At 32.9% G+C, this 13,214-nt stretch overlaps 2 protein-coding genes across 4 annotated transcripts; one reads left to right on the top strand and one right to left on the bottom strand.

Moving 5' to 3' along the window:
* Positions 1-4,737: 4,737 nt before the first annotated feature.
* Positions 4,738-6,322, bottom strand: LOC132703600 (thyrostimulin alpha-2 subunit). The gene is made up of 3 exons (XM_060672952.1): positions 6,015-6,322; positions 5,651-5,763; positions 4,738-5,136 (listed from the first exon to the last, which is right to left on the bottom strand). The coding sequence occupies exons 1-3, from the start codon at positions 6,197-6,199 to the stop codon at positions 4,874-4,876; spliced, it is 561 nt and encodes a 186-aa protein (XP_060528935.1). The 5' UTR covers positions 6,200-6,322; the 3' UTR covers positions 4,738-4,873.
* A 920-nt stretch (positions 6,323-7,242) lies between these two features.
* Positions 7,243-13,115, top strand: LOC132704035 (tumor protein p63-regulated gene 1 protein-like). 3 transcript variants are annotated; one of them, XM_060673657.1, is made up of 6 exons: positions 7,243-7,701; positions 7,907-8,126; positions 8,661-8,837; positions 9,047-9,154; positions 12,357-12,490; positions 12,595-13,109. In XM_060673657.1, exons 1-6 carry the CDS (start codon positions 7,494-7,496, stop codon positions 12,801-12,803), a joined length of 1,056 nt encoding a protein of 351 aa, XP_060529640.1. In that variant the 5' UTR covers positions 7,243-7,493; the 3' UTR covers positions 12,804-13,109. The 3 variants fall into 3 exon arrangements, with proteins under 3 accessions (XP_060529640.1, XP_060529641.1, XP_060529642.1); XM_060673659.1 differs by lacking the exon at positions 7,243-7,701 and adding an exon at positions 7,711-7,846 and having other exon boundaries at positions 12,595-13,115; XM_060673658.1 differs by lacking the exon at positions 9,047-9,154 and having other exon boundaries at positions 7,248-7,701; positions 12,595-13,108.
* The last annotated feature ends 99 nt before the right edge of the window (positions 13,116-13,214 follow it).

Raw genomic sequence — 13,214 nt, 5'->3', positions numbered from 1 at the left:
AAAAAACAAAACGACAGACATTATTTAAAATTAATTCTTTGATCGGGGCGGTTACTAGTTGGGCTATCCAGATAATTACGGAATGAGCACTTTTGAATCCAAAATCAATAATTAAAAAATAGAAAAACATAAATATGTAATAATACGTACGTACCTACACATTAATATCATATAAATAATATTGCAATGGTAATACTTTTTATAAAACTTCTGGGTTCCTTTAATTAAATTAAATCTTTCCAAAAGTAATAACTGCTCAGTGCAACTCAGTGAACACGCCCCATCGATTTTAAAACTATGAAACTTAATAAATTTTCTCTGTATACCCTCAATATATATTTAACGCAAATCCGGGCACAAATTATTGCACAGTACTAGAGCTTAGATCTAGACATTGCGGTGTCCAACAACAACATTCAGTTTGGACGTGGCATTTTTTTCGGCAATATTGTAAGTAATGTAAGTTAAGTATGTGGAGATCCCAATTTTGGAAGAAAATAGTGCTGCTTATTTTGTGAAATTTAAGGTCGTGCGCGAAAGAGCATTCGCTTCTGTACGAAAATGTCATCGTCGCCTAATCAATGAATTTTGTGGTATTTAGGCTACTTTTTGAATCACCGTTAGGGATATTAAGTTTTCGGTAACACGACTCATTCTAAGGGCACTTTTAATGCAATGAACCCCTTAACATATTTTTAAATTATTTTATTTTTTGGATTTTTTTTTCTGGGAGGTGTGGGTGTTTTAAAAAATTCCTAACCAAAATTAAAAGAACACTTTCCAATCTCGCAATTCCCTCACAATTCTTCGCAATAGCATTCAATTCCGTTATTTCATTCGGAATAAAAAGACAATGTTAAACAACGTTTTGTTCTAATAACCCGAAGCAAATCTAAAATTGGCAAAAGACGCTCCACGAGGTGGGATTTATATCGTTTTCCAATTGATTTTTCCGCATGCCCATGTCGTGTGTGACGGTGTTCTCTCATTCCATAATATCACCCTGGAGAAATCAAAAATTGGTTCCCATTTTATTATTTGCATGACGCGCAAAAATTGTCACGTTGCCCACGCCTTAGCAATGTTTAAAAGGGTGTTAATTCTACTTAAAAATTATTCATCGCCATATTCGAAACGAGTAAAGGGATTTCCAGCTTAGTCGTCCATTCGAAGAAAACGTAATTTTCAAACTTTTAAAATTGCGATTTGGTAAGTAGCGGAACTTAACAAAGTGAAACTCCGAACTAGAAACAATGCGACGTAAAGTTTCGATTGAGATTGTCGTAAAATTTCAACAAGTGCGAGCAAAAATTTAGTTTTGGTATTTGAGTTCCTCACCAACAGCTAGCCACACGCCTTGGTAACTTTAATTTTGTAAAATCTCAATTTAATGACGGGCATTTTTGATAACCCGCACGGCACAATCATTTTTGAGAAAGTTTGCATTACATGTTTTGTCCTATATTTCTTATGTCGTTAATTATTAATGATTTGTTTTTTTGGATTTCTTATTGTTATTTATTTCAGAGCTTCAATCAGTAGGATATATACTTGCACCGAGGCCTAAATAAAAAAAGGTAATAGAAATTAAGTCATAATTATATAAGCCTTTACGAGTTTATTTCGTATTTTATTTAACTTCAGCTTTTCCCAAAGTCTAGTGGAAAGTAATATAAAGCAGATATAGTTTTCATTGCCTTATATTCCATTCTTTGTAGAGTCTTTATCAAATTGGTAATCGCATTTCCATGGCATACCATTAAATACGTTTTATGGGGGTCTACCAGACCCATGTAAAGTTAAATTCTGGTCTTATTATTTAACATTTAATTGCACCCAGAATTGACGCCACTTTATCACATACAACATATGTAAAGTCCATGTTAACTCACTATTAAACCGAAATATTTCTACTCAACCTGTTAATACTTTGTCATTTAACTTTATCACAGGATTTCTATTACCCTAGAATAAATGAATAAATGGGAATAAATTAATCGTATAGTATGCTCCGCTCGTGTCAAATAAAACACGTGACTAAATGATCAAATGGCTATTATTAAAGTTGTTGCATAATACTATCACAAAGAGCCTAAAAATTTTTCGTGAATTCTTGACAATTTGCTGCTTTTGTTTTCAAAATTGTTAAACTAAGTTCACCCAAAACTCTTGGAATTTTAAACGGAGATGAAAAAGTGTCTTTTACTAACACGTGATCTTGTCAGTTCCATTCATGGTGGCGACTGGGATGAGCTAAAAGCTAACTACTCAAAGCATATAAAAATTGGTCACGCGAGCCCCGACCACTCCGCATCTGATGCTAGGTATTGCTCTTAATATCATAGCAGGCGATGATCACGAGACCAAGCACATAGTTTTCAAATTTATCAGAAAGATAAATATGTATGCGATCAGGTTGCGGGCCAATCTTTTGATGAGATCGAACACGGATATTCAATTTATTGCCATTCAAGTCGTTAGTGGGCCACTACTACTGTTTGCTGTGTTATTCAAACCTTATGTCTACAGATAAAACACACAATGAGAAAGTGCAGATATCCGAAATTTATTTATTTACCATTTAGGCGAAATTGGTTTAACAGGTAATAAGAGTGAAGCGATTTTACCCGCCTTGAGTTGTCAAAGGTTGTGCAACTTATATATAACTAAAGAACAAGCGCACTTTAGTGTATATTTGCAATTCAGTGCCATACTCCATTCGCCTTGCAATTATTATTGGGACGGACCTAATCAAATTTCTAACCATCCTTATTTCTGTTGCAACATTTTATCTATCTTTGTTTTTTATAATCTTTTGGGTGGTGATGATGAGTTTGGCGTTCAATAATTCGTTCAATTGTAACAAAATATTAACATATAAGGTGTGAAACCAATAATTCTCTGGTATACTAGCTATCCCATAAAAACTGACTACCACCAAACCGGGTTTCTCAGACCATTTTGTTAATATCACGTCACTATGTACTAATGTAATTGTTTGCGACAAACGTTATTATAACTAAATGAATAGTTGGTTTGCCTACCGATCGTTGATGTTCATCAAGATACTTGTGTTGGGGAGTTACGAGGTTAGCGCCAAAATTTCCCGGCCTGACATAGATGCAGTTCCAGTATCACGATAAAACTTTGTCTTTTTTAAATATATATCTTAGTACGCTGCGAAAAAAATATTGAAGTCTTGCGTCAAATAGTTTTTTATTGACAGCATTTTAAACAAGACGTGTGAGTGTGAGTATAGAGCAGTCATAAAGTTTTTGACAAAAGAAGGGTTAGCACCTAAAATTATTAAAGAAAGGCTGGATGGTGTGTACGGCCAAAGTTTTCCTTCGTATTCTGTTGTGAAAGAATGGGCAAAATGTTTTCGAGTGGGGCAGGAGTCCCTTGAAGATGATTCAAGAACTGGTCGACCAGTGGAGGTCATAACGAAAGATATTGTTGCGATTGTGGAAGAGGCGGTAGTGAATGATCGACGTTTAAAGGTCACGGAAATCTCAGAAATTACTAAGTTTTCTGATACAAGTGTTCGTCGAATCCTGCATGATCATTTAGGTATGCATAAGGTTAGTACAAGATGGGTTCCTAAAAACCTTTCGGCTATTCAAAAACAACGCCGTGTCGACTGTGCGCGGCCTTTTTTGGAACTCTGTGGGTCGGAACCGAAGCCTGTGATAGAAACTATAGTCACGGGAGATGAAACTATGGTTCTCTATTATGACCCTCTATCGAAAAAAGAATCAATGGGGTGGCGTCGCAAGGATGAAGAACCTCCAAGAAAATTCAGAGTCTGTAAGTCAACAAACACGATCCACGATCACGATCTTTTTTGATTGTTTGGATTTTGATAGATTTTAAAGAAACTAATACCACTGTCAATGGTAAATATTACGCAACATTATTACATAAATTGTGACTGCATACGTGTAAAACGTCAAGGAAAACTGACCAGAGGCGTGCGTCTTTTCCACGATAATGCACCTGTCCATACTGCTGGTGTTGCACAAGCACCCATTTTAGAGTGTGGGTTCCAACAGATAGATCGCGCTCCTTATAGTCCAGATATGGCCCCAGCGACTATTATTTGTTTGGATATTTGAAAAAGGACTTACGTGGACGGCGGTTTAACGACGAAGTTGAGTTAAAAGAGGCTGTTTTAGCTCATTTTGCAGACATACCAAAATAATATTTTTTTAAAGAGATTGAGTTGTTAATAAAGGTATGTAATAAGTGAATTGAAGTTAAGGGGGATTATATTGAAAAATAATAAAAATTGTTTCTTTCATATTCAGGCCGGGAAATTTTGGCGCTGCCCTCGTATAAGTGCGATTTTGCCTAAACTTGTGATTCTCACAACTGACATCTCACTTTCGCAGCACACGCGCGTTTCTTAAGTTTTCTTCGGAATATTATTCGTTTAGTTCATTTTTCTACTACCCCCACCAATTATGGGGCGATTAAATGAACAAACGATTGTAGTTTTCCCATGTTCAATATTTTACTTGATTGGTAAAAACTTCTACTGGAGTAATAAAATTGATTTTATTTAATTTACTTTGATACAGAAAATACAACAGAAAATAGTCTGAGTATTGAATAAAATACTTAAAAAAGAAAATGTTAGTTTCGGCTTGCTTACGTGACGAGAACTACGCGTAGTAAAACTCCTCCAAAATATAACGTCTCTATATTAAGCTTAACGATATAATTCAGTCAGTCAGTCAACATCTATTTACACTTTATAAACCTTATTAAATATTAAATACACAACAATCACCTAAATAGCTACGAAGACTACAATATTTTACATTGAGATTTTCGGATTAATACATCAATAAACCTTATATCAAAAGTCGCCTTAATCTTTTTTGCAATGGTAACACGAGCATGTTACTGCCGATTTGAAAACAAAAGTACGGATGCCGTCCTTGCAGCCCACTCTGACTTCCATAGGCTCCGTTTGCATGATGTTGCAACAAGTGCCGATAGACGTGACCGGCTGAGTAATCTGGGAGTTCTTGGGATTGGATGGTACCGCCCAACTCTCGCAGAAACCTCTGCAGGCGTTCGTTGTTATGTCGAACGATACGCAATCTTTTATATCGACTTTTCTTGTATGACCTTGAAAAAAAATATATTAAAAACAGCATGAAACATTTTTTAAATTTATAATGAAAATCAAACGAAACGTTAATTTTCGCGTTGATTTTGATCATAAATGAAAAATAATTTTCATATTGTTGAATTTTTCATGCAATTATATTTTTTTACCAATGACGCGTTATACCAAAATCTACACTTCAGATAAGTCAACTGTTTTTTCTATAAAAAACTATATATGCGGTTGTTTTTGAAGACGACTTAAAGTTAGGAGATCCTTTTCTAAAAAAAAAAAGTTATACATACAGAACATATATCAAAAAAAAATTTTTGTATTAAATTAAAATTGTGGGACGAGCTGAATTTGGTCATACATAAAAACGATGTTTATATTTGTGACCGAAAACGGCAATAGAGCAAGATCCCACATTTACTTAAAATTATATTTTTTATTTTTAGTGATGGGATGAATTTCTTTTAAAAAAGAATAATAAACGACACTTCACTCGACGACTGTTTAAAAACGATTTCTTACCAACTTTGTGGCATCCTGGTTTGTACCATTCGACCGACCGTTCAGACGCCGTGGAAAGCCATATTCCATTGGAAAACGAAACTATCGCAAACAAAAAATATAAAGCCAGCATTCTGAAAGAAAAAAACGACATTGTTTCGGCGATCGAAATTAAAACGACATAAAATTTTGAATTTTTAAGTATTTAAACACTTTTCCGCGAAATTAATCATTATTATGTTATCATTAAACTGTTGGTTCCACAGAGCAAGTTAATAAAAACTTCCAATATAACCGGACCAAACAGAAACGAATTTTGATACTTATGGTTAAAAAAAATAACGGAACGATCATCCGAAAAAAAAATGATAATGACGGAACATACCTAAGCTGATAAAATTGATGTGAAACGTGCCGAACAAGAGTCGACCAGGGTTTGAACGCGAGTTTCCTGTTTCGACGCAAATGTTTCCCTCTTCGCCGTTCGGCAACTATCCCACCTTTAAATTTTTTCCACCCCCAACTTTTATCGTTACACGTCCTGAGATGGGTAAATGAAAACTGTATCATTGGTGGAAAAATTGAGTCAGCGAAAAACGTACATCAGCAAAAGCATACTTACGCATCCAAAATAAAAATGTGCAAAAGATATTTTCGAATCTTTCAAGGGAAAGAATAACACCAACAAAGGAAGTATATATTTGTACTTATTTTACTCAACTGCGAAGGTTAGTTAAAATGATATAAAAAAACCGGACAGCATTATTATTATTTTTTAACATAGGTGTACATCGATTTTTTCGTGAAAGCAAGTTATTTCAACTAATCCTAAAATCCGCTGTAATTCATAGTATCGATTCCGCCACAAAAATCTGGAAAATTAGATTTTCGAAAAAAAATAAGTTGAAATTATGACTCGACTCTTACGATTCAAGTTGTTAATATATACGTGCCATAAATATCTCAAGCTCAAAAAGCTCCCTGCAGCTTTATGTTGTACGTTTTCATTTATTTATTTATTGTTTATGTTTTGTTGGCAAACTGTGGTTTGGTTAGTGCGATACATTTCTAACGGGTAAAGCAAAGTTTTGGATTGTTTTCAAAACTACATCATCTGCCAAATTAAAGTGCATCTGACAATAGCCGAAAACAGTCTTTTACAGCTATTTAAAATATCCCTTAAGACCGCTAATTTGTAAACTATTTACTATTTGGACATGAACTAGTAATATTGAAAGCTAGGTAGTCAAACCTATGACCTAAAATCATTTTTTCATATTTAAAAACCCTTGCTTATCTTATTTTAGAAAAAAAAAATCATGTTTTGTGCTATTTGTTTTACCTACTACATATAAGAATATTTTTAACAAAACACTATCTAGTTTGTTTTTATTTTTAAATAAAAAATTGTTTTAGTAGTGAGTTTGTTTGAAGATAAATAATTTTTTTCGTTTTAATTTATTGGTCGGAACGATAGCAAGATTCTAAGCAAAAACTAGACTCAACGTAGATAACACAGTTGGAACTGAATCTTTTTGTGTTTTAAACGAAAGTATTAACCTGAAATGACTCATACTATATGATCAATATACTAATTCTATTAGAAAACCATTTGAATCAAGAGAAGTAAAACATTCGAAAGTGAGACTTGTAATCTTATATTTGATGCCTCAACTTACCAACTTAAATTTACATTTATGTTGTGAGAAATGTGACGTATAGAAAAAGAGAGTAATATTGATCAGCTGATTCGGATGTTTTGGAAAATTGTATAATTTTGTACACTTAAAAAATAGGCAAAGGCGCAAATTATAACTGAAACAGGTATATATTTTCGTTCTAATAATTAAACTTTACGTAGACAATGATGGATGTATCACTGGAGGAAGACATGCCAGCAGAATTTAGGGGCGGGACGCTGCGTCTTAACAAGACTACAGATACTTCGGGCCAAAATTTGCTAAATTCGAATGAGAACGAAAAGTCAACAAATACACAGTGCAACAGTGGCGACAAAAATAGTTGTTATTGGGGTTCATTGCCGATTCCTTTATCTGCTTTATCAAATAAAAGTAGGTATATCTCCCTATCTGTATAATTACCATAGGCATTGATTTTCCTACTGCTAATTTACATTCGAAAAAGGTTTTGACAATGAAAATTATATTCTTATGTCAATCCACACAGGGTTTTTGTACCCTTCCATTCAAATTTTAAGTAGGTTTTGAAATTGTGTTATGTTCCATAGTGCTAAAAGTTTAAAAAATATTAATTTAGTTACGGAGACTCTATGGGTAAGCCCAAAACCAAAAGCTGTCACTCCCGTGCAAGAAACACCACACCAAAGCCTCCAGCCCAGGGTAAACATCAATCAAGATGCCAATAACTTTTTCACATATCGTGATGGTGTTGCTGAGAGAGCCGCCCAAGAGTGTGTAGAAGAGTTTTTAGATTTAGAAACTGAAGGACCATTAATTGCTACATTTTTACTTACACAGTAAGTGATCCTTCTGTCTATTATTAGTTCTTTGGAAAAAAAAACTATATAAAATTTTTTGATGTATTTAGTTTTTAAAATTAAAAGGGTAAGATGAAGCTTAACTATTTAAATCACAAAAAGCATATTACACCTGCCCTTTCAATTGTACATGTTGGAAAATAATGTAAAGAAAAGCAAATTCAATAAATAACAGAATTTTCTTCTTTTTTATATCTAACTGCTTATTTATCACAATTTGGCTGAACTCCTATATTTTTCCACATTGGAAAAATTATTAATAACTGTAATTACAATACTTCTATCATTTACTTATTAGGCTAACCAATCATAGACTTACATTTTACTCCATCTACAACCAAAAATTTTGTTCATCCCGAGAAGAAAAAGTATTAAATTACAAGCTTATTAATACCTTCGCCACTTGTTTTGTAAATAGCATGATAAATACCGAGTGGTAAGGTCTCCAATATGCAGTGGTCTCTTAGATCTTTGGTCTATGGTTAAATCTGACTAAAGTACATTCATTTTCAGAATAAACCATTGGGACACAGACAAAGAAAGACTTATTTTGCTAACTTCCAAAATACTACTTGTAGTAAAATACGATTTCATCGCTCTTAAAAGGCTTAATTACAAAAAACTACCACTGGAAGACATCGAAGCTATTATAATAGGTGATCTAATTTATCCAAATGGCTCACTGATTCCGTAAGTGTTTTAAACAGTGTTACAAAGTAATTAAGTTGAAAACCCACTTATTTTTTACAAAGTAGACACATTCATTTTTACATTACATTCTTAGTAACGTTAATGTGTAAAGTTTAAGAGTTGTATATTTGTATTATGTAAAGTTTTTATGCACTAAAAATATTGAATGCATTTTTTTTGTAATATGTAGATTTTTTTATTCCATGCAGCAAAATTAACGGATTAGCAGATGGCATTTCCAATATTTTAGAGAATTGCCTGTTTAAGCATATGTCAAGTGAAAATCAGCAGTTTGATAATTTTACTTCGCCTACTAGGTATAAATTGTTAATTACAGTAGTTTAGTATCACCATCCTATGCATGTGTTTTATATACAGTGCGTCCCACTTAAGAACTGTACACTCTTGTAAAATCTTTGTTTATGGTTCGATTTTGATAATTTTGTTTTGTTGGATAGGTCTTTGAAAAATGCCCTAAAACCTTGTTTTGCTTATTGCTTCAACAAGTCATGGCTAACTGAGACTAGTTAACAAAAGTGATAGAAGAGAGAAGTACTATTAGGGATTAAAAAAAAAATTAACAACGAATTTTTATTCAGGAGTACTTAGAACCCAATTATACCAATTTTTATAATGTTTCAATACAGGGTGTTCGAGATATCGCTTAAGGCTGTACAACATCGTTGTAAAATCTTTCATTGGGGTTTGATTTTAATAATTTTCTTTTTGTTGAATAGATCTCTCAAAAACGCACTCAATCATGGTTAACTGGGACTAATTTTTGATATCAAATATCGAGAAGGGCTATTAGGGATTTCTTTAAGAATAAAGTGTCAGCAAATTGTTATTCTGCATAAAACCTAACTATACTAATTTCCGGGAAGTTTGAATTTTGATAATTATTTTTGTTGGATAGATTTCACTAAAAGACACCAACGATTTTCTTAAAATTAAATATGATTAGAGAGGATTAGATATGAATTAAACAGACTTTACAACGGTGTTAAAATTAAAAAGGATTTTTAATTCTCATCTATTAATGAAAATAACAGAAAATTGATGGAAGTCGGCACACTGTTTCCTTTGTAAACCTAAGTTTGCCATGGAAGAGCTAATATTCGACAGTCAAATTTACTCGCTAATTTATATTTCAATTTTGTTTACATCTTTCGAATGCTAAGATTTATTAATGCTGTTGTTTAAAATAATACTAAAAAATAAATGTCCCTTAAAAAGTCTATTTTATCATATTTGTGAAATTTGTATAATTAAAATTTGTAAGATCTTAAGATCACATACAAATTAATCATTATTTACGAGGTTTACAATATTTATTTGTTTAAAACATTAAAGACTTTGGTCATGGGTCTAGTTACTTTTAGCTAATTATATTTTAATTTTGTTTACAACTTTCGAATACTAAGATTTATTAATGCTGTTGTTTAAAATGATAGTCAAAAATAAATGTCCCTTAAAAAGTCTTTTTTATCATTATTTTTGAAATTTGTATAATTAAAATTAAAATCGCATACAATAATTAAAATCACATACAAAATAATCGCTATTTACAAGGTTTGTTTTTTTTTAAACATCAAAAAGTTTGGTCATTGGTCTAGTTACTTTTAGGTAGTCCTGAGCACGAATCTGTTGTCATTTTCAATTTGAAAAAATCTCTAAAACTAATTACTTTTTCAAAACTTCTGGATTCCTCATGCGTCGGTTTTTGCTGAGTCGCACTTGCTAACGTTCCGCCAATCATCCTGTTGGCTTCTTCAGAGCTTGACTGACACTGGTTCGCATTTTACTCTGTACCTGCTTATATATTATCTTGGATGACTAATTCCCATATTGGCGACGGAACCTGAGTCGCGGTTAAGATTGTTAGGTTGTATATAGATTTATTTCTATAGACTCGGATTTTTCATTGGTAAAAGCATTGATTACATGCATGGACTTGTTTTATCGAATAAAATTTTATGTCTGGTTTCGTGATTCTGTTCGGCAACTGCTGATGAGTTTATTTGTCTCATTCTTAAGGCTCTTTCATGTTCAAAAATCATGTTTACAGAGCTATAACACTACCTCAGTCCGAGTCACTGAACCCAGAATTAAAACACCCTAACTTCTGTTTTTCTTTCTAATTATTTCCAATAGCAATAAAGCCGAAAGCCATCCTACACTTGCCACTGTGATCGTTCCTTACATTCAAAACATCACTGACCACATATCAAAAATTCTAGAGAAATATAATGTCAAAACCAGATTTACCAATTGTCCAAAAATTTCTCAACATCTTCGATCCGTTAAAGACAAAATTCCATTTGGGATGCCAGGAGTTTACAGCATTCCATGCATATGCGGCAAAGAATACATTGGAGAGACCGGACAAACAATACCAACTGGGCTCAAAGAACATGAAAGAGCCTCAAGACTAAGACAAATAAACTCATCAGCAGATGCCGAACACAATCACGAAACCGGACAGAAAATTGTATTGTACTCCTCATCAAATAATATATAAGCAGGTACAAAGCAAAATGCGAGCCAGTTTCAGTTAAGCTCTGAAGAAGCCAACAGGATGATTGGCGAAACGTTAGCAAGTTCGACTCAGCAGAAACGACGCAGGAGGAATTCAGAAGTTTTGTAAAAAAATGTAAAAAGTAGCCCGTTGCAGTTTCTTTGAAAAATCTAAAACTACTTCTCGATTTTCTGGTTCAAAAATCTGTTAGTTAGCCATGGCTTTAGTCGACGCTATACGAAAAAACCGTTTCATTTATCTGTAGTAAGATCTATTCAGTAAAAAAGAATTATAAAAATTGAGCCAGAAACAAAAATTCTACAGGAGTAATGTTTAAACAAGGCGCCTGCGAAATTTCGAGCATCCAGTATTTGAACTTCATGGAAATTAGTATAGTCAGGTTTTATAAGAATGAGAATTCATTGATACTTTATTCTTAAAGAAATCCCTAATAGTCAACAACATAAAAAACAAAAAAAATACAAAAATCAAACATGATCAAAGATTTTACAACGGTGAACAACCTTAAGCGGGGCCCAAACGATATTTCAAACACCCTGTATTGAAACATTACAAAAATTGGTATAGTCGGTTTCTAAGTAATAAGAATTCGTTGCTAATTTATTTCGTAAAAATCCATAATAGTACTTCTCTCTTCTCTCTCTTTTGGTGCATTTTTCAGAGAAGTATCCGACAAAAAAAAATCAAAATCGAACCAACAGATTTTACAAGGGTGTATAGAGTTCTTAAGTGGGACACACTGTACAATTTAATATTTTTTTATGCAAAAGGTAGATCTATTTACAATTCTTCTGGATTGCATTAAGTGAAAACTGCAGAAGTTTTCATTCAAGCTCTGAAGAAGCCAACAGGATGATTGGCCGACGCAGGAGGAACTCCGAAGATTTGTAAATAGTATTACAGTAGCCTGTCGAACTTTCTTTTCAAACAAAACGATTTTTTTTTTGCAAAAATATATTACACCTATTTTTTTGCGCTAGGAATCGTAACATGAAAGGGATCCGTATTTTATTTGGCAAAGGAAAGCCGGTGCATTTTGCTTCTAAATGGAATCCATTTAAGGAAGATATACCTATCTGGACTTTTACATTTCATCCTCTATATTTTCATAAAGGTAAATAATGCACGTCAATATCTAGGATCAGAGAACTTTTTGCTATTTGAAAATAGACATTTAAAAATTGGAGATGCAGAAAACACTGTATTTTCGTTTTGCAGATTGTACTGATGAAAATCTCAGAAAACTTTATGATTCGGAATTTTTTACTGATGAACTATGCAGAACCATGATAATCCTCAACAAGACCAACGAAAACCGAATTTTACATTCTAACATCCTATTGGAGAGCTACGTCGGGTTGGGCGCCATTATTCACAATCGAAACGATTTGGGATTTTTTAAAGTGAGAGGCAAGTTTAGTTTTTAAGACGATTACCTCCCCACCAATCTAAATGTGATATGATTTGGTCAATTATGGATATAATTGTAACGGTTCCTGTTTTAATTTATAGTCTTTTTTATGCGTATTATTATATTGCATGATCTACTTACCTGTTATTAATGTGCCAAACCACCTCCCCGAAATAATCATTATTGGATACATATCTTTTTTAGAAGTTGTGTAATGTAATAATCATATTTACACAAATTTTAGAGAATGCACCGTTAAAATGTATAACAAATGTCAAATGTTATAGATGTGGCCTAATGTTTAAATAAATAACTAACGAGAATATGGGTATATATTTTGTGGTGTCTTTCATAACCATCGCCAACTCCGACATATATCATTAAAAAATATTTTTCTACTGAAAAATAAAACAAAATTTATTTATCA

Source organism: Cylas formicarius, unplaced genomic scaffold (assembly GCF_029955315.1).
Source record: "Cylas formicarius isolate icCylForm1 unplaced genomic scaffold, icCylForm1.1 PGA_scaffold_6__28_contigs__length_40554024, whole genome shotgun sequence".
In the NCBI taxonomy this organism is placed as follows: Eukaryota; Metazoa; Arthropoda; class Insecta; order Coleoptera; family Brentidae; genus Cylas; species Cylas formicarius.
Note: the sequence above shows the minus strand (reverse complement) of the source record. Positions and strands in the feature narration are given on the sequence as shown.